Raw genomic sequence first — 22,649 nt, 5'->3', positions numbered from 1 at the left:
GCCCTGACTAGCTCTTGGCTGGAGTGCTTCCTGCTTCCAGGAAGCAGAACTCATGCCCCAAGTTTCAAGAAAAGATGTAAAAGTGTCCTGTTTTCAGTACTCTAATAATCAGTACATCTTGGAGAACAACACCCACACTCACTTTTAGATTAGTATCCGTTGTGGAAGTAACTTAATTTTACTACCCAGGTAAGTGAAGCCCAGATGTTTTCAACTACACACAGATTCTAAAGAAGAAATGTTTCTGAAATGGTAGAAAGCTGCTAAGGGATGGAGAGAGGGAAGGAAGAAGAGTAGGTTGATTCATTCCTGCCCCTTTTCTGCTATCTGATAAAGGAGCACATATCTCCTGTCATCAGTGATATCATGGGCACTATCCAATTGGTGGTTGTGATGGTTATACAGCCATATTGCACATTTAAAAGCTCAACTGCAATGCAAGGACTACCTGGGAAAGAAATAGGATTCCTCACCCCTAGTAATATTGATTTTTTTTCTTGATTGCCCAGTACAATGAAGGCACAACCTTGAGAGGCAATATTCTACAATAGAAGAGTTAGAAACTTGCAGTCATCATCATCATCTCTCTCTCTTTACAAAAATTACTCAAAACCTAAAACAAATTCTCCTCATGTTTACACAGGTAACTTACCTGAACACTCTGGCAGATTCTCTTCAGAGGTGGAGATTTGCTGCTTGGCCCATCTAGCACCAGTTCTTCCCTTCCTAAATGCTTGACCACAATGCACCTTTTCAGAGGGGTATCCCTACAAGGAGAGGAAAGATGAATCCAAGAACTTGGAACCACTTAAATGAAAACTAAGAACAACATTTCCAGAGATTTTGGTTCATTTGATTCAATAAACTTTAGCCTCTGAGGATGACAAGAAAGTATTAGGCATGTAAGGTACATTGTATCTAAAACATAGCATTCCTGCATTGAGCAGGGGGTTGGACTCGATGGCCTCTTCCAACTCTACTATTCTATGAATACTTCTGGTTCCATTCAGCAGACACTGCAGGACACACTGGTGTGCTCAACTAAAGGGAAGAGAGCATCACTGGATACTCAGGAGTCCTTATCCCTCTGTTAGGTTCAATGCCCCCAAATTCTCACTTTCCAATTCTTCACTTGTTTTGTACTGCTACTGCGAAACCATCAGATATTCCACCAGATTGCAGAGATCAATACACATATCCACACACCCAACTATTCAGTTTCCTGTTATCTTACCAAAGGAGTAACAGCAATGAGAGAATACCTAGGTACCTATATTAGAGGGCATCAGGCAATGTTTCATGGTTAATATTAGACACAATTGCCTATATAATATAACTGTAATCTACGATAAATGGTATGGACATTTGTGACAAACCTAATATATTAGAGTATTAAAATGTACTCCAAAGAACATCTCTAAGTATTTACAAGTAGCCAAGAATCTGTCATGGACACATCAAAACCTCTTAATCATATTTCACAAGGACATAGAGCTATCTCTGGTAAAGGCATAAAATCCGAAAATATTCAGCAAAATACCTTTCCATATAACTACCAAACGCTAGCACTTGAAAATAAGTTATACATAGAACTGGGCCAGGAACGAGATGCATAAAATCCTGATCACATGAGATACATCTTCCATCCATATGTTTTGTATCAAAGAGATGTCAAAATGTAATGGTCTTCTTCAAAATTGCCACATCAATGTGAAGAAAGAGCTATTCCAAAATTGCAGCACTGGCCAATCTTCTTTCTGAGAAATCCATCAAAAGTGTGCAATGCGTTTTCTCAGGCGGGATCTTTCATATTATTACTTATAACCCATTGTATCACCTGGAGTACTTCCATTCAAGATAATTTTATTATGTTGGCATGCAAGAAGAAACTTACTTTTCCACAGTTCTTTTGAATTGAGGGTATATTTAACTTCATAGCCTACTGATAATTATAGTTCCAGACTAAATACTTTAGCAAAAGGAGCATTGGAATGGGTCTACATTGCACATAATTTCACGAGTTTTACATGCATCCACAATTCTATGCCAAGAATGCTATGGTATTTGTGAAACCGCAATTATATGTGTTACATTCCCAAAGAAACAAAAGCTTCCAAAGGGAATTCCCTTCATTCCATGAGACTGGACTTACTTGTCTTTACATTTCTGCAAGGCTTCATCTGCTATCTGCTTCAGATTAATCAGCTTATCACCTCTATAAAAGGCGTCTGCAAAACAGTAAGTGAATCATTAAACTGAGCCTGCAAGCACTTGAAGGTCATCAGAAGAAAGGGACGGAATGGTTGAAAGTAAAAGGACTGGGAATAATGGAACTGAATTAAGGGAAAGTTTGCTAGAGCAAAGACCAATTAGGGTAACAGCAGCAGTCACTACATAATTCACTGAAACCCCCTCCTTGGAAAGGGCACAAATTTATATTTTCAAAAGCATCCTTTAGGGAACAATCAGAAAGAACTGTACTACAAAGAACATGGTTATGGCTTACATTCTAAAAACACAGTAACAGACAGGACAGGGAGGAGAAAAGCCAGCAGTGGTGGGGGACCTTGAAATTAAAATATAGGCTGGTATCATCATGCTACGGTTGATAAGCTTTTGAAAAAAGAAACGTTTTCAAGTGAGATTTTAAAACTGAAATCACACACTAAGGAAGCAGCATTAACCATGCAATTCTTTGCATGACTATTCAGAAGTACTTCTTCAGTGAGGCTTGCTCTCAGGCAAATATGCAGAGGATTTCAGCTTAAAAATGGTACCCAGGAAAGCCAATTAGCATCTTTGAAAATGCATTGCTTATAACAGTAGAACAGCTCATAGTAGCAGAAGCCACCAAATGGAGCAGCTCTTTTAATATAACTCTACCTTATCAAGAAATTATGTTGGCATATTACCAGCTGATTATGCAATAACAGAACATATTCCTGAACTGTAATTCAACCCAGTATCAACTCCTTCCTCTTCTCAAAAAGAGGAAGAGTATAAAAAGTTGCCATTAATTGTTCATCCTTTTGCGTGAACTATTTTGATATATAGGTCAAAGGGCCTGCAGTTTAAGGAAGGGCCTTTTTACCTGCCGTAATGAGAAGTGAGCAGTGGGAATCAAGGATCCTCTCACAAAGGGATTCTGCTGAAAAACCTGCAAACTAATAAAAATACATACACATAGGATCATTCAGCTTGGAGCATTTTCAATTACACTTGCAAATGTGAATAGAGACATACTCAATGATAGTTTTCTAAAGGATTAGCCCAGTGGTTTTCAAAAATTCTGTTCCAGGGACCCCTAGAGATACTATTATTATTATTATTATTATTATTATTATTATTATTATTATTATTATTAAAAAAGAAGTTTACTATGGGTTGCGTAATGAAAAGATCACGAATTGCATACAAATGTCACTGAAAGCCAATTTGCCCATAACTGTCTTTTAACACCGCACATGCTCACAATAGACAACTTGGAATACTCTACAGAATCCTCTGCATTGCGGGGGTGGGGGTGGGGGTGTTGTAACAAATATAAAGAGAAACAGGCAAGTCAGTGTGAAAAATGTTTACCTGAAAAGGATCCCGACAGTTTAAAAACCACTACAATATTCAGAAGCTTGAGAGTCTCTCTGAAAATGTTGCTCCAGAATCTGGTCAGTCAAAAGGGACATTCCATGCCCCCACCCCCACCCCGCAAGCAATTCAAGGTCACAAGGCAAAGAAGCCAGCTTAATTCAAACCGCTATCTATTATGATCACTGTTTGTTTCAGTCTGCAGCCTGTGACATACAAGAACATAATTCACTCCAAGAGTAATTGCTCCTTCCTACCACAATGGAATGAAGTGCTCCAATTCTGGCACAGGCTAGCATGGCTACCACCAGCTCAATGATCATTGGCATGTAGATAGAAACTCTGTCTCCTTTCTTCACACCTGTGGAAGAAAAAGAGGTGTCTCTCATGTCAGTCAGCTGGAACAGTTTCACCATTCAACCCCTGTGTCTTGTGCCCCATATTCCAAGAGAAGGAATAAAGCCAAAACTGCAGAAAGCAAGTGTGAGGCTCAAAAATACAAGCTAATAAACAGATCAGATGGCAAATGAAACTTAGGTAAAAGCCATAGCCTCTGCCCTGGTGTTAGCAATGATGGGAAAGCAGGAAGCACCTGCATGTAGAGAACATCTTCACTCTGGTTTTGTTTAAGTCACAGTAATGAGTAAGCAAACTGTAATTTTTCATCTCTGTTGCTTTGCAAACACTAATGAGTAGATTCTCAAATAGCTCCAGTAATAAGTAAATATGATTATCCCTGCAGTGGAACCAGTCATAATTTTGGATTTAGATGTTTCTAAAGTATTTTTTTTTTGTTTAAACATTTTAGAAGATATATCTAAGGTTTCTCTCATGTTGGATATGTATCCAACATGAGATGTTATATGCAAGCCATTGTTACATGTCCTCATTTTTCTTTTCAAGAATCATTTTATTTCATAGCAATAACTATACTTTAAGCATTATTTATCGATACTACCAAAAAATTACTTTCCTTATCTGTGATATATTTTTAAATGGCTGAAAACAACATTGTTTTGGCCACACATATCTTTCCCTTCCCATATTTCCAGTAGCCATGCAACAAGACCTGCTAAAGTACACACAAAGGCATTAATTCTCAATGTACTCATTGCTTTCAGTGATATTGCATTCTCCCATTTGTATATTTCTATCTTATTGCATTTTTTACTGAATGCATATCACTAAATTAAACAACAGCAAAGCTCTACCTGGGGCTGATTTGAACTACTTGGGAAAATCTCTTTAGGATGAGAAAGTTTGTTAAATTCTAAATCTTTTGTCCCCAGGACATTATGCCATATGTCAGAAACTTTGTGGGTTTAAAAAAAAAATCTTTGTTATAATCACATATAAACTTTGGTCCACTATAATAACTGAACTAGCCCTTCTGAGAAGAATATTCTGTATATTTCCATAAAGATACCCTTAAAGTCAACATGGATATAGTGGGGGCCACCCAATTAGCTATGCCCCAAGGTCACACAACTACTCCCAACCCTCATACATTCAGGACAAAGGCCTGGAAAAGATTCTGAATCACAAAAGTAGCTGCCATGGATACAAAATGTTCCCCACTGCAAAAGTTTGCCTTTAACATATGAGGAACCAAGCAGAACCACATGACCTCAGGGATGGGACTAAACACTCAGCCCCATTATATACATGTTGACTTTAAGGATAACACCTGAATAAAACTAGAACGCTTAAAAAAAAAACAAGTATATTTTAAATTATTATTATTATTATTATTATTTATTTATATAGCACCATCAATGTACATAGTGCTGTACAGATAACACAGTAAATAGCAAGACCCTGCCGCATAGGCTTACAATCTAATAAGTTGTAGTAAACAATAAAGAGGGAAGGACTTCACACATTCAACGATTTTAACCTTTTTATTCTGTATATCTGTACATTTAGCAAAGATGTAGATAATATCTGATCCAATTTGAAATAAATTCTGTAAAGCCTGTTTAATCCTTGCCTGGGCTAGCTGAGGACTTCATGGCCACCATGAACACCACGGGGCTGTCTCAATACATCACTGACTCAATATATATTGCAGGTAATACTCTCAATCTGGTGTTTGCTCTATAGTGGGCTGGGACAACCACTGGTAGAGAGGTTGAATGTATTGTCATGGATGGTCTTGTGACGTTTAGACTGGCTGTGACTAACCTCCCATGTAGGGGTGGGGGACTGATTAGGTTAATCCACCCCTAGAGATGTGTGGAAACCAAAGAATTCCTGAAAGTTCTGGGGAATTTGGTGCTGCTGGCTGGTGCTGCTGACAATACACTTGACTCACTGTAAAATGTTTTGAAATCTCTGCAATGGCTGCCAGTAAGCTAACAGGCCCAATTCAAGATGTTAGTACTACTTTACAAAGCCCCAAACAGCTCAAGAATCAAGTACTTAAAGGACTGACTTCCTCAGTACCAAATAACCTGGGCTATGCAGGCTTTGCTTGAGGAGTCCTTGAGGAAATGTCCAATAGGGCAACCACACATGGCAAGGCCTTCTCGGTGTTCTCAGGACCCTGGCTGCAGAACTCCTTTCTAGTAGAAATTTGGCTATCCCTAATTCTGCTGTAATTTAGGTATAAAATAAAGACGTCTTTATCTGTGCAGGTTTTGCTGATATAAGCAAGTGCTCTGTTTAAATTTCTGTTGATTGTGCTGATAGTTTTATTGTATATTATTATATTCGTGATTTGTGATTTTAATGGTGTTTATGTGTTGTATGGTGTTTCATGTAGGGTATTAGCTACCTTGAGCTGCTTATGAGGAAGGGTGGGATATGAATTAAATAAATAAAAATAAGAGCTAAATTGGAAGGAATCAAGAACTTTGCTAAGGAAGGTGGCAACATTAGGATTAAGAAGATGAAGCTTTATTTTTAGTTCAAACAAATGCTGGAATCAATGTGCAACTCTTACAGGGCTACTGATAGTATATTAGTTTTAGAAGTCCCAATGATCTGGATGGTCCCCAACATGGCACCCGCAAGCACCTCCAATCGTGTCTGCATAGCTCTTTACCTCCTGCCCTCTTCAAAAAAAGAAAAGAAAAAAGAACATTAAGACCAGGTTCTCCTTCCTCTTCCTGAACCTGCCACTAATCAGCTATTTAGCAGGCAGGAACAGAAGACAAGGCAAAGGGGTAGAGAAAGAGTGAGTCTAGCGGCTAGGAGAGAGAAGAGAAACAGCAAAATAAAGGAATGAGAGGGAAAGAAAGTGTAAGGATAGGAAAGGAGAGAAAGAAGGCAACTCAGGACAGGGATGGAAGAGAAATAGCAAGGAAAGGGGATGCAGAAGAGAAATAGCAAGGATAGAGGCTGGAAATGAAGAGGAAAGGTCTGTGTGGACAGAAGATTGGGTGGGCCAGGAAGCAATTCTTTTCGTTTCTCTCTCTCTCCCTCCCAGCCTCACTATTTCTCTCCCCACCCCCACCTCTTGATAGCCAGGCCCTCACGGCAGCCATTATGTGACTCCTCACATCCTCCATGGGAGCCAGTTTGGGGTAGTGCCCACAGCCGTTTCGCAAACTCCCGAAGATCTGAAAAGTTTGCGAACCTCTAGTTTAGCACATGTCCAGTATTCGAGGCAATAAGCCTGTGTGCACCAGTTGCTCAGGAACATGGGTGGGAGGGTGCTGTTGCACCATGTCCTGCTTGTTCATCCCTGGCCGATGGCTGGTTGGCCACTGTGTGAACAGAGTACTGGAGTAGATGGACCCTTGGTCTGATCCAGCATCAGGGCACTGCTTATGTTCTTACATTTCCAAGCCTACCAAACAAACACCTTTCAGTATTACCATTTTAGTTAAGGCAATTACCTTGTTCCTTAAGAACATTGGCAAACTGGCAGACTTTACTCAGCAACTCATGGTAGGTGATTTTCATAGACTCTCCTGGTTCATTTCCCTCCCTATTAAAAATAAATAAATAAAAAGATTAATTATGAATACAAGCACTCAAGGATAAAGCATAACAAGGAAGTTTTCTTAACTGTCATATTTCTAACCTTTATGGAAAGAGAAAGCTGAGCTGGCAGAAAAGACTGTGGTCTTCAAAGATAGATAAGAAATAGAATAGAATAGAATCTATATAAAAATACATTACTGTAACACTTACTACTAAAGTACCACCAGATTATTTTGCTCAGTTTTTAAAAAGTGAAAAATTTAACATTTTGAAAAAGTTCAACACTCAAGATTCAATATCAAAACAGTACATTGATTTGCAGTGGAGGGTGGTGGCTTCGATTTTGGTGGAGTAATGAATCCATTCTGGGTTTCAGTTAGAATCAGCCAGAATTCCAAAGGAGCTATTCAAGGTGTTCAACCTATTTTGGGGATAGATTTCAACACCTTGGATAGCTCCTTGAAGTTCTATCTGGTTCTGACTAAAATCTAGAATGGATTCACAGCCACACTGAAATCAGAGCCACCAGCCTCCACTGTTTATTTGCTTGCCACCACAGAGCATTTCAGACAAGGGTGGGGAGTCACATTTCCCTCTTGCTTCTGAACCACAATAGGGATGAGCAGCTTCCTCTTTCTTCACATGGGGAAGAAAGAGGAAGCAAGTAGCGACCACATGGCCCATTCAGTGGGCGTTTTTGTAGCGCAGCTTCTCCTGTACACAGCAGGAAATGGCATCAATTATTGTCAAGGCCAAGAAGAAACGGATTTTCCGGGTATTACTTTGAAGTGGAAAAAAACAAGAGAAGAAGCAGGAGGCACGCAGGAGGATTGCTGCGTCATCAAAACGACCCGCGAAGATCAGTGAGTGGCCAGTCATGAGCATGCGATAAAACGCTCGCTTGAAGACACTCACAGACTCCTATTGCTCTATGGCTCAGTGCTGGTTTATTTGCTCCACACCAAACAGTGCCATCACATGTTTCCAACCTGAAACTTTAAAAAATGGTAAATGTTTTTTTTTTTAAAAAAAGAATGCGCTGAACAGCACCGAGTCTGACATCAAATGATTTCAACCTCAAACTTAAAGAAATGCTAAATGATCTCTTTAAAGAGAACATCTTCTTTTTTGTTGTTTTCACCTTTGCTGTTTTATTTGTGTACCGGACAGATTGGGCTCATTTTTGTTTTGTTTTCACCTTTAAAAAATAGGATTTGGTGCCGGTTTTTAGCTTCGGTTCCTGAACAACGAGATATTCAGGTGTTTTTTAAAAACACTCTGGCTGGGAAATGCAGGGAGTTGCAGGCCTTTTCTTCTGTCTAAACATGCATAGGATTGTGCCCTAAGGCTGCAATCTTATGCACACTTACCTAGAAGTAAGACCAATGGAATTTAGTGGGACTTACAGCTGAGTAGGGATGTATAGGATTATACCACATGGCTTAAGGAAGGAAATAGTCCTACAGGGATCTGAAGAAGAGATGTAAAAATGGATGTGTCATCTTGTGAAAAGACATGCCCTAACGTAGGAGTAGGAAGTTGGCAGCTTAAATAATGTGAAAGCTTCATAGTGTTCATTAAAAAGTGGCAGGCTTCCAAATAACCTCCTGTCTAGTTTTCTGTGGCAAGTAAGCATTTGACTTCTAGGTAACCAGGCAGGGGAGCCTTTTTATTTTGGAAGTGAGTTGAATTTTTTTCTTCTTTCAGGCCATTTACGTACCACAAATGACAGGCAGACTAGCAAAAACTTGAGAGCTAGTGAATTCTATAAACTTATTTGCAGGGCTACATTTGTCTCTCTAACAAGACATATGACAGGTATGGATATCAAGCTACACCTGAAAGTATGAATGTAACTGCATTAACTTGAGCAGAAATGTGTGTACTTATTGAGTGCACAAAGGTCTGTTGAGGGTGAATAAGCACTCAGTCAATAACAGTAATTAGAATGCATTTATTCTCTGCAGTTCCAGGCAAGAACATACCAAGGCCTTAGCTAGATGAGGCAAAATCCCAGGGCAATCCCCAGAATCGTCCCTGTGTGTCCACATGACACACAGGGGACACAGGGATCAGGGAGAGATGATACCTCCCTTGCCCCAGGATCTCGCCCTCGCCATTGAGCCCGCTTTTTCCGCAGTCTTCAGATGATCCCAAGACCACAGAATGTGTGGGCGGGCATCGCGGGTTATCTCAGTTCCTTGTGAGGAGCTGGGATTCACACACAGAGTGCAGAGCTCCTCAGGAGCTCTGTGCCCATTGGGGGTGAAGTGGGGGGAGGGGGTGAATTAAGTTTAATTTTTTTAAAAAAAACTACCTTTCGGTGCACAAGCGTTCGTGCGTTCTTCCTCTTTAAGAATAATTTTAAAATGGCGGCCGCAACGTCCTTGCCCTTTGACGTTGTCCCACGCCACGTGTTAACAGAGGGGGAGATCTCGTGATAAAAATATCACGAGATCTTCACCTCTGCATCCCGCTGGACTGCTAGGTCTCACTGAGGCTCAAGTGATGGAACTATAAGAACACAGCAAGGTAATTAATTAGTGCAAGTACTTAGGGCTTTTTGGAAGAAGTTCCCTTGCATGTTATTACTTCTAGTATCAGGGGCCAAAGAACAATCTTTGATCATAATAAACCCGTTTCAAACATGTGTAACTGCTAGTGATCCACTGCTAGTGATCCAGTTGCACTATGGTGTCTAGAATTGTTGTGGGAACTAAAGAGTTACAACTGAAGAAACCACAAAATCCACTCAGCTGTGGTCTTAAAAAGTAGACTATTACTACATATTATGCACAGTTCCAGCCTGAGTGCGACAAAAGGTCACCATGAAAGTCACGCAGTAGCCAGCTGCTGCATGAGATATGCTAATCAAATGCTGCTTAGCAAGTTTTGAAGCTTTTACATCAAATATTTTGGCCAGTTTCCATTTTATTTGCACTCAGGTGTACAGTGTGGGCCTTACAAAGACATAGTTGTTGGGAGAGGGAAGAAGAAAGTAGCCATGGAGTACGGAACACAAAATAAACGTTTTTTAAAAATGAAAGGTGAACCCAATGCATGGCCTACACCAGCTAACACTAGCTAACCAACAATAACTAAAAGGAATTATTGGAACTTTTTATATAGTAACTCAAATCAAGGGTGAAAGTTCACTGATGGTCGTAATGGACTATTGGCTACATAAGCTTAAACTAGCGCTATCATGCAATCTTATTCATGTCTACTAGGAAGTAAGACCACTGAGAAAATAAAACCATTCTATGGGTCTTACTCCCAGTTATATATGCATAGGATTGTAACTTTAGTCTATAAAAACATGTCCCACCAGTTTTAATCCATTTTTTCCATGACATATCAATTTCCAACTTCAGGATTATTGCAGAAAGCTATCCGCCAAAGCAAGCATAAAGTGGACATAAGGAATTGTGTCACAACTTAGTGAATAGTGTTACCCAGGCCTTCCCTGGGCCTTAAATAAGTTAACTATGCCACTCCATTTTACTGTCTTATTTTAGTGCTCTTTTATTGTTGTTAGAAATGCTGCGTTTTTATGGTATATTTTATTATTGTGTTTTAATATTATAATCTAATGTTGTAAACCACTGAGAGATTCTATTATAATCAGCGGTATAAAAATGTTACAAATAAATAATAAATAAACATTAAAGAAAGGTAAGAACATGATACTTCTGTTCTAATGTACTTTGTTGTTTATTCGTTCAGTCGTTTCCGACTCTTCGTGACTTCATGGACCAGCCCACGCCAGAGCTTTCTGTCGGCTGTCACCACCCCTAGCTCCCCCAAGGTCAAGTCTGTCACCTCCAGAATATCATCCATCCATCTTGCCCTTGGTCGGCCCCTCTTCCTTTTGCCTTCCACTTTCCCTAGCATCAGCCTCTTCTCCAGGGTATCCTGTCTTTTCATTATGTGGCCAAAGTACTTCAGTTTTGCCTTTAATACCATTCCCTCAAGTGAGCTGTCTGGCTTTATTTCCTGGAGTATGGACTGGTTTGATCTCCTTGCAGTCCAAGGCACTCTCAGAATTTTCCTCCAACACCACAGTTCAAAAGCATCTATCTTCCTTCGCTCAGCTTTCCTTATGGTCCAGCTCTCGCAGCCATAGGTTACTACGGGGAATACCATTGCTTTAACTATGCGGACCTTTGTTGTCAGTGTGGTTCTCTGCTCTTAACTATTTTATCAAGATTTGTCATTCCTCCCAAGAAGTAAACGTCTTCTGATTTCCTGGCTGCAGTCAGCGTCTGCAGTAATCTTTGCGCCCAGAAATACAAAGTCTGTCACTGCCTCCACGTTTTCTCCCTCTATTTGCCAGTTATCAATCAAGCTGGTTGCCATAATGTTGGTTTTTTTGAGGTTTAACTGCAACCCAGCTTTTGCACTTTCTTCTTTCACCTTTGTCATAAGGCTCCTCAGCTCCTCTTCGCTTTCAGCCATCAAAGTGGTGTCATCTGCATATCTGAGATTGTTAATGTTTCTTCCTGCGATTTTAACTTCAGCCTTGGATTCGTCAAGCCCAGCACGTCGCATGATGTGTTCTGCATACAAGTTGAATAGGTAAGGTGAGAGTATACAACTCGGCCGTACTCCTTTCCCAATCTTAAACCAGTCCGTTGTTCTGTGGTTTGTTCTTACCGTTGCTACTTATTCATTATACAGATTCCTCAGGAGGCAGACAAGATGACTTGGTATCCCCATACCACCAAGAACTTGCCACAGTTTGTTATGATCCACACAGTCAAAGGCTTTAGAATAGTCAATAAAACAGAAATAGATGTTTTTCTGGAACTCCCTGGCTTTCTCCATTATCCAGCGGATATTGGCAATTTGGTCTCTAGTTCCTCTGCCTTTTCTAAACCCAGCTTGTACATCTGGCAATTCTCGCTCCATGAATTGCTGGAGTCTACCTTGCAGGATCTTGAGCATTACCTTGCTGACATGTGAAATAAGTGCCACTGTACGATAGTTGGAACATTCTTTAGTGTTTCCCTTTTTGGTATGGGGATATAAGTTGATTTTTTCCAGTCTGATGGCCATTCTTGTGTTTTCCAAATTTGCTGGCATATGGCATGCATCACCTTGACAGCATCATCTTGCAATATTTTAAACAGTTCAGCTGGGATATCGTCGTCTCCTGCTGCCTTGTTATTAGCAATTATTCTTAAGGTCCATTCAACCTCACTCTTCAGGATGTCTGGCTCTAACTCACTGACCACACCGTCTGAGCTATCCCCGATATTATTATCCTTCCTATACAGATCTTCCGTATATTCTTACCACCTTTTCTTGATCTCTTCTGTTTCTGTTAGGTCCTTGCCATCTTTGTTTTTGATCATACCCATTTTTGCCTGGAATTTACCTCCGATGTTTCTAATTTTCTGGAAGAGGTCTCTTGTCCTTCCTATTCTATTGTCTTCTTCCACTTCCGCACATTGCTTGTTTAAAAATAATTCCTTATCTCTTCTGGCTAACCTCTGGAATTTTGCATTTAATTGGGCAAATCTCCCCCTATCACTGTTGCCTTTTGCTTTTCTTCTTTCTTGGGCTACTTCCAGTGTCTCAGCAGACAGCCATCTTGCCTTCTTGGTTTTCTTTTTCTTTGGGACGTTTTTTGTTGCCACCTCTTGGACAATGTTGCGAACTTCTGTCCATAGTTCTTCCGGGACCCTATCTACTAAATCTAGTCCCTTAAATCTATTCTTCACTTCCACTGCATATTCATTAGGAATATTAGTGAGCTCATATCTAACTGATCTGTGGGTCTTCCCTATTCTCTTTTGTTTGATTCTAAATTGTGCAATAAGAAGTTCGTGATCTGAACTAATGTACTACTAGGAAGACAGTTGTACAAAGAAATGGACAAACCATCATTAGTAACAAACCTTTACATAAAAACAAATTGCATCCCAATTTTAGCAGCTGTCCAAACAAAGTGACCATCCATCGTACCAATTTTGGGTCTTTTTATTTATGACACTGAAGGACTTGCTGAGACCACAATAATAACAACATTTCTTCAAAGGAGTCCAAAACAAATAGTCCGTCAAAATAAAATAAACGCAAATAAGAAAAAGCAGTACTTTGGCCAAATCTGAATTGTTTTTCATTTTGAACTGGCCATTTAGCTCTAGGCATCCCTAATGACAGGTCTATCCAAAATGACTTGAAAGTTCTTGTAAATGGTTCAATTACCATAAACCAAGAGCTTTTCATTGAGGCCTTTATAGTCATCTGTTGCAGAACACTATGGCACAATGAACAGAACAAGCATTAATTACTCTTCCCCTCACAGTAAGGGTCATTATATTCTTCCTTGCCAAGTGGATTACTGGTTAGAGGACACATGTTGAAACCCAGAAAATGCTCAATCTCTATTACTGGCTACAGCGGCAGTTGGAATATTCAAGGATAGCTTGGCCTCCAATTGAAGCACAAGCTGGTTTTATGTTTAATTTATGTTCTGTTACACAACAATAGCAGCAAACTGCATACCCATTCCCTCCCTTAGGCACACATTCTCCGAAGAAGCCTATTTGCTCAAGGCTGGGGTGAAGGATGATGGTGTAAGATGGGATGAGCCTGGCAGAGCAAAACATCCAATGAGAAATGGGTTCTACCCAATCCTTCTGCAGAGAGCCATCAGTGTAACGACCAAGAAACTGAGCTGGCGTAACAAAAATTAGAAGAGGACATGTGCTAGTATGAATTGTTCTTGCTAGTTCACTAACACTGAAACCCTATACCTGTTTACTAAGAACTAAGCCCACTAAGGTCAGTGGGACTTATTCCCAGTTAAGAATCTATAGGATTGCATCCTTAAAGAGGAAGCAATTTTGCCTTTTGCTGATATGTCCATTTTAAGATGTTCCTTGCCAAACAATACTAACAAGATATTCAAAGATCTCTGCTATAATATGCATACATCAAATAGTCTTTTCCCCAAACAATGCATGCACATTATCATGGCCATACATAATGCATTCATACATATTTTTGTATACTAGGTCTGGAAATACAAAAAAGCAATGAAGTCTGAAATTTTGGATACTAATGCCTTTGCTTTCTTCTTCTTCTTCTTTTTGAGCCAATAATGAGGAATCTCAATTAATAATGAAAGGGATATGGAAAGGATATCTAGCTCATGCTACCTTTTGCAAAAAAACCTTTCAAACCCTACTTTACTAGCTGGGACACATTTGGGTCTTTGTTTAGAATTGCCATCAGCTATTCTCAGAACACTACAAAAACTTGTGCACCTGGCTCTCCTTTATTCAGAACTAATAGAAACTGAAAGCTCAAACAGAAGAGGGCACTTACTTCTACACTCCAGTGCTCAAGGCAGTATGGTATATGGTAAAGGAGTTTGTAAACTTCTAGAAAGAAATATGTATCCTTCAAAACTCAGTACAACAATGCAGAAGGCAGCAGCTGGAATTAACATTTTGATTACAGAGGGATGTAGAAAGTAATCCACCTAAAGTGTCCTTGAGTCTTTAATGATTACAGCTGGTCAAGAACACACCACTCCTGGAGATTCGCGTCTTTTTGACTGGGGAACCAAGGTTTGGGGATTTGCTATTCCTTTTACTTATGACAATATTCTTGAAAATGAATATCTCTTTTTACAGTCAATCTTTGTTTGGAGGAGTTAAAAACGTTGTTGAAACCTGAGGAATATAACTCAGCAAATCCTCTTCTTTTCCCAACCATAAGCAACATTAAACTGCTGAGTTAGATGGACATTATAGCTGACATATATTAACATTACGGATGTGTAACCTCCACTTCGTGTTTTTTATGTAATTCTCATTTTATTTCATTTTCAAATTATGTTTTTCAGTTTGTGATATTCTGATCCAGACGAAGCAGTTGTTGTGAAACAGGTAGAAATAAAACTGGAGGCCTGCAGCTCAAGTATTCAGTTATCACTTTGTGTGATAACTGTTTGATTTTGGTTCTGTTAACAATTTGTTCAGTTTTGTTAAAAATGTATGTTTGATCATTATTATATAAAATGTTTTCTCATTTATGATAACTGTATATAAAATGTTTGTTTACCACCCCAGTTGCTTTGATATTATTTAACAGTTGTGTGCAGCTTAGCATTTTTCCATTTTGTTCCTTCAAAACTCAGCCAACATTATTCATTTTCTCTACTTCATTGGGAGAGCTATCAAAAATATATAGGCATTCCCTAAATCGTGATGGTGAAATTTTTAAAGTACCTTGCGTTTTCAAAAGACAACATTAAATTAATTCTGTGACAAGGGTAGGAAAGTGGCGTTGGAGAAAGAAAAACGTTTCCACAATAAATACAATATCTAAGAAAATAAAAGCAAAAGAATTGTTATTTTTTAAACTGAAAGTGAACAAAGTAAGAATAAAGAACGTGAAAGAGGCTCAGACAAATTGTTTGGGTTTCAGGCCCTTATTAGCAGAGAAAATTCTAATGTACACACCATCTAACAAAGACAGGTCTCCTTTCTGTAAGTGAAGCTTAAAAAAATGATGCCAACCAGCTAAAAATTAAATGTTGAACGTAAGAACACTCCACGTTCTTCTTGAAGTAGTTATCTGAACACATAAGATAAGATCCTGATTTATCAAAGGCTGAGGGTCAAGATAGAAGATAAGTCATAAGATTCAATTTCACACCTTCAAACAAATGATTAAAACATCTACACTTTGGTGAAAAAATACTGATAGTATTTCCCCCAATTGAAAGGTGAACCTAATGATACAGAGCAAACAACGGAACTCAGCAAACACAAAGGCTGTCAAAACACATGGGGTAAAAATAGTAACAAATAGAAGTGAGATAGATCTTTATGCCAAGACAACATTGTTAGTTGAATATGAATTCCCTCAAACTATTCATAAATGCTAAATGGTGCTCAATGAATGTCCATATTGAGTGTAAGTAAGGGGGAAATTACCTAACACTATTGACTGTACTGATATATTGAGAAAGAAAGATAGATAGATAGATAGATAGATAGATAGATAGATGCTTGCTATTCAATATCTAGTTGAATAGATATCTAGTTGAATAGTTGAATAGACTTCAATATCTAGTTGAATAGATATCTAGTTGAATAGACTTGGCAACTACTCAGCAAGTCCAGAATGTCTGAGTCCCAAGCATAAATGTTGCCACAGTCCCAGAACATAGACAGAGAGCACATGATGCAGGCCACCTTTCTGTAACTGAGTTGGGTTTAGTTAGTCCCCAGATGGGAGATCACTTGGGAACTCACTGTGAGTTCCGTAATGGAATATATATAGTATTTTATTTATCTTTAATTTATATTTGTGTAGAGACAGCAATTCAATCACACTAATATATATATGCGCCTACTAAATAAATATGATAAGATGCCAGCAGCATATCCTACAGACTACAATCTCTTTATAGGAGGGATTAAAGTGTTGGCAAAGTATTTCTAGGGGAACTCCATCCCCATTCAGTTGTGGAGGAAAGACCGGTTTTCCACCTTCAGGATGGCACGAACTCTTGTTGTCAAACCTGCAGGCTATAACAAGTAACTGGGAGGAGATAAGGCTGTTTCAGTATGTATACTTGGGGAAAAAAACCTCTCTGTCATATGTACATTGAGCAAATACACTTACATCTATTATACTTTCTTAAATAGTATTGCACACACTCTTCCTTGCTAAAGCCATTCAATAGTGTAGGCATGTTACCATTACATCATGACATTGCACCAGACAGAGTGGAGACCACCTGTAATCCAATCATCATAACATCAACTCCACAAGGACCATCATTAATTGGCCAGTGCCTAAGGGCCAAACTACACCTTACATGAATTTTGTACCACTGTTTTTAGCTTTTGTAAACCACCCAGAGAGCTTCGGCTATGGGGCTGTATATAAATGCAATAAATAAATAACTGAGCCCAATAGTTTTCTTTATTTTAGTATAACTGTGCATAATCTCAATTCAGATTTAGATGAGTGCACACCAGGAGGGGTGAAATAAACCTCCTCCTGCTTTTTTTCTTAAAAACAAAAACAACATCGCTTAAGGGCAGGGGTTGGAGAAAAATGGGGGGAGGAGTTTTAATCCTCTCCTCCTAGTGTATGCTGGTCCCAATATAAATCAGGGCCACACACAGTTACACTAAAGTAAACTATCAAGCTCATCTACATGTCATGCAATTAAGGTCATGTGTACTTTGACTCTAAAAATCATCATCGCTATTGGACTGTTGTACGTCAGCGGGTAAAAAAAACTATGTGGTCAGTCATAGCACACGAAACAAACACAAAGCTGGGATAGCAAGCAAAAATAAAGGCTAGAAAAGGTTAAATGCTAGAAAAGGAATTTATTTCAGGCCTGATATGATTTTGAAAGAAAAAATGCACACACACATACATAGAAAATGGGATAGTAGGATCCTGAAAGAAAGGAAAAGAACCTCTCGTGCAAGCACTGAGTCATTACTGACTCTTGGAGGGACGCCAGCTTTCGCTGACGTTTTCTTGGCAGGCCTTATAGCGGGGTGGTTTGCCGTTGCCTTCCCCGGCCATGATTACCTTTCCCCCAGCTAGCTGGGTACTCATTTTACTGACCTCGCAAGGATGGAAGGCTGAGTCGACCCGAGCCGGCTGCCTGAAACCAGCTTTCGCTGGGATCGAACTCAGGCCGTGGGGAGAGTTTCAGCTGCAGAAACTGCTGCTTTACCGCTCATTGTCCCCATCTTAAGAGAGGTCAGGTGGGTGGCAAATGGAGATAGGGCCTGTTTTGTAGTGGTACCTCAGCTGTGGAATAATCTCACAAGAAATGTTTGCCTGGTACCTACAGTACTGAGACTCCAAAACAGAAACCGATGCTCCAGGTCTGGTCAGAAGTGAAAAATAGAGGTGGTTGCCACCAGCTTACTAATAACACCTTCAACCACAACTCTGGCTGATTCTGCTCAGTTGTTAAGCTGAAGTGTAAAGAGAATGGACTGAGGGGGAAATGTCACAGGGTAACTTCAAGGGTTATGAAACATGCTTTCTCTCCCCACATAATCTTCTGAGAATGTGCCAAGCACTAATCTATTCCAGGGCTAATCTCACCAAGTTGTGGAGGTAGACCATCAAAATGTAATGGTCCAATAACATCAAGAATCTTGAGATGATCTGTTGATCTCAAGACCAAACCAATTCAAAGCTATATGTCTCAAAACCAGGACAGAAATTGGATTAATGAGAGGACCAAAGTGGTAGTAGGTAACATCTGCAAATGCCTGAAGTTATATTGACTCACTTAAGCAAGGCAGAACATTGCATATTTAAATGTCACAAACTGCATACCACAATGTGCCAAAAGAACACCATTGCACAACTGCCTGTAATTGCTTAAGATGCAGCACTGGCACAACTAGCAAGTGATTATAAAATATACCTTACAGCACTCCCTTGGCTCTTGGCACTCCCACTAATAGACACAAATTTGCAACTGATAGGGAAGTGGCTTTTGTTTTCGCTTCAGTCCTGCTGGGACCTCAGCAGAACTTTTCCAGTACACATTACTTTCCTTCGCAGCCTAATATAAGCGTCATCCATGCAATCCCCCTGCAATCCCCCAACTAACAAGATGCTTAGTTGGCTTTGAAAACAGTAGTGTATTGGTTTTACAGCCCACCTGCAGAATGTTTAGTTGACTTAAAGTTTTGAAGAAACCACACCTTTTAATACAAATGCCGGTAGGAGCAAACTAAGAAAAATTGCTTAAATAATTAGATTTCTTCCCTCCCCCCACCCAGCCCGGCTTTTTTTTTTTTTTTTTTTTTTACTACAGAATTGCAGTTCTTACACAGTACTGTGGAAATAAAGAAGAATTGCCTTGGGATATCTTGGGCCATAGCTAGATGGGGCAATATCCTGGGGATCACCCCTGTGCATTCACATGACGCACAGGGTATCCCAAGAGCAGGGAGGGATGATCCCTCCCTTTCCCCGGGATATGGCCCTACAGTTGTAGCCCACTTTTTCTGTGGTCTCAGGCTGATCCCGAGACTGTGGAACGTGTGGGCAGGCGTCCCAGTTACTCGCAAGGAGCCGGGGACAGCACAGAGGGCACAGAGCTCCTCAAGAGCTCTGCACCCATCGGCGGTGGGGTAGGGGGAGCGGGAAAAATAGTTTAAAATAAAAAAACTAACCTTTTGCGCATGAGCACTAACGTGCTCTTCTCCTTTAAGAAAATAAAAACCAAAATGGCGGGCGCGACATCCTGTTCCTCCGAGGCCATCGCACGCTACATGTAAACAGAGGGGGAGATCTCGCGATAACAATATCGTGAGTTCCTCACCCCTCCATCGCCCTAGACCAATAGGTCTAGCTAAGGCCTAAATTTAAAGGAAATTAGGGAGAAGCCTTTAACTAGTCTCCCCAATATTAGCATAATCCTGCCTGCTATCCCATACAAGCATCGAAGTGCCATAAGGGGGGAATAAAAGGCAAACCCCTACAGGTGCTTCCTTCCAATTTAGGATTGGCCATCTGAATCAAATTTGAAGTTGGTTATTAGTTCCCAGTTTCTTATTCCTAATTCTCAGTTCCTTATTCAACAATTCAAAACAGAGCTGCATGAGCAGCCTGAAAACTCATGTTTATATGCACCCCAAAATAAGCTTTGAACTAACGCATTTAATCTCTTAGTAATTTGATCCTGCTGCTTTGCATTAAGGGGAAAGACAAATTTTCGGCAACATCTCAATGGAAAATGGAGTGTGACCTTCTCACTAGCCAAGCAGTACATCCAAAACAACTTTGGCAAATGTAAGAGGTGCCAATTATAGATGAACACCTCCAAAAAAGCCCGAGTGCTTCTGAAGAAGGCTGAGTAGTGCCACAAATTCCCCAGTGCTCCCTGAAAATTCATGAGTGCTTCCAAGTGCAGTAGAGAAAGTCAAAGTAGCAGTAGAAAACAGTAGAAAGATTGATAGCTGGAACAGGGAGGTTTGAGCATATAACACCGATTCTGGCCCGCTTGCATTGGCTGCCTATACATTTCCGAGCCCAATTCAAGGTGCTGATTTTAACCTATAAAGCCCTACATGGCTTGGGACCGCAATACCTGACGAAACACCTCTCCCAACATGAACCTACCCGTACACTGCGCTCAACATCTAAGGTCCTCCTCTGAGTGCCTACTCTGAGGGAAGCTCAGAGGATGGCAACAAGGGAGAGGGCCTTCTCGGTGATGGCCCCCCGACTGTGGAATGATCTCCCCGATGAGGCTCACCTGGCACCAACATTGTTATCTTTTCAGTACCAGGTCAAGACTTTTCTCTTCTCCCAGGTATTTTAACATTTTAACAGCATTTTAACAGCATTTAACAACATTAAGTTTGTTTTTAATGGACCCCAGAATTGTTGTTTTTTAAATGGATACTGTTTTTATGTTTCTGATAGTTTTTTAAATCTTGTATACTTTTTAATGTTTACTATTTTTAACTGTTGTAAACCACCCAGAGAGCTTCGGCTGAGGGGCGGTGTATAAATGAATGAATGAATGAATGAATGAAAGAAAGAAAGAAAGAAAGAAAGAAAGAAAGACAGCAAGTGAACCACTTTGATTGCGGCAAACTGTACCGTCGAGGGGGCAGGGCCTTGGAGAGGGCACACTGGGTTGGGAGAAAAGGCCTGGTGGGCTGGATCCAGCCTGACAGTTCCCAAACTATGGCCTTAGCTAGACAGGGCTAAATCCTGGGGCGATTCCCGGGATCGTCCCTGTGTGTCCAACATGATGCACGGGGGATCCCGGGATCAGGGAGGGATGATCCCTCCCTTGCCCCAGGATCTCGCCCTCCCCTTTGGCCCCGGTTTTTCCGCGGTCCCGGGCTGAGCCCGAGACTGTGGAACATGTGGCCGGGTGCCGTGGGTTGGAGCACTGCGCCCATCGGGGGTAGGGTGGGGGGAGCGGGGAAAATAATTTAAATTTTTAAAATTACCTACCTTTTGCGCACAAGCGTTTGTGTGTTGCTGCCCCTTTTTTAAAAAAATGGCAGGCGCGACACCTCTCCTTCTGAGGTCGTCGCGTGAAAACAGAAGAAGGATTTCATGTCAAACACAACGCAAGATCTTCCCTTCTCCATCGCGGGACAACAGGTAGGTCTAGCTAAGGCCTACATACTAATGCATTGGTCTTCAACTGATGCAGTCTTGGCCCATTGATGGGTCACAACCTGACTTAGGTGAGAACTGCACCATTCTGATGAATTAGTCAAAGGTAGCAGACAAGAGAGAAGAAGTGAATGATTTTTTATTTAGCACTGACAAGACCCAAGGTTCACAAGCAGAGGCACAGGCCTGGTTTGCACATAATGCTAAGCCATGGTATGGTTTGTTGAAACTTGGCTTGTCATTCTCTGAACCAGTCCCCACAAACAAACAATGGTTTTGTTAATGGGGCCAGAAGCTACAAATAGAAGTTATGGTTTCTATTTGGCTTACAAAGTCTAGCTTGTTTAATCCATGCCTTGCCATGATGTCTGAACACTAACTGTTGCTTATCCCTTGTTTGCTTGCGCTACTGTCCACCCAGAGATGTCTGGCAAGAGCAGCCTAAAAACAAAATTGCTATGAAGATTGGCAAAATGGACATGACAGAAACAAACCAGAAATAGAGATACCAGGCTATGGTTTGTTTCCTTGTCTACAAGAAAATTAATGACTAAAGAAAGAAACAACAGTTAATATAAATCAAGGCTTGGCATTAAATAGGAATGCAGCTGATGTAACTACTTGAAATACAACCATATTGAGAGTGCTTCAAGAGGCAAGCTCAAGACACAGTTCCAGAGATTTCCACACTTTTGTGTGGAGTTTGGAAGAGGATGGCAATAGGTCTTCACTTTTCAGGGACACTTTACAAAATTGAGCAGCATCCTCAAGGTTAAATTTTAAAGCAGCCGCTGTTTCACCACATAAATTAGCATCCACCTTCTACATCAAGGTTTAGCTCATCACAATAGGTTCCAAACAATTACTTTAATTAAAAGCAATTCCATAAATTCTGGGCCACTGTGAGAGTTTACAACCCAAAGAGCTGCTCAAAGCTTTTAAGCAAATTGCATTTGTTCCCCCCACCCCCAAAA

At 40.3% G+C, this 22,649-nt stretch overlaps 1 protein-coding gene across 2 annotated transcripts in view; it reads right to left on the bottom strand.

Moving 5' to 3' along the window:
* ACSS2 (acyl-CoA synthetase short chain family member 2) overlaps positions 1-22,649 on the bottom strand; it is a 78,354-nt gene that overhangs the window by 37,606 nt on the left and 18,099 nt on the right. For both annotated transcript variants that reach the window (XM_063144988.1, XM_063144996.1), the window contains exons 3-7: positions 7,428-7,519; positions 3,843-3,946; positions 3,092-3,164; positions 2,153-2,228; positions 653-767 (exon numbers count right to left, since the gene is read on the bottom strand). In XM_063144988.1, the coding sequence (XP_063001058.1) occupies positions 653-767; positions 2,153-2,228; positions 3,092-3,164; positions 3,843-3,946; positions 7,428-7,519 (460 nt within the window). The remainder of the gene's footprint in view (positions 1-652; positions 768-2,152; positions 2,229-3,091; positions 3,165-3,842; positions 3,947-7,427; positions 7,520-22,649) is intronic.

This window comes from Elgaria multicarinata, chromosome 1, assembly GCF_023053635.1.
Source record: "Elgaria multicarinata webbii isolate HBS135686 ecotype San Diego chromosome 1, rElgMul1.1.pri, whole genome shotgun sequence".
Taxonomy (NCBI): Eukaryota; Metazoa; Chordata; class Lepidosauria; order Squamata; family Anguidae; genus Elgaria; species Elgaria multicarinata.
The sequence above is the reverse complement of the archived record's forward strand: the minus strand, read 5'-3'. Positions and strand labels throughout refer to the sequence as shown.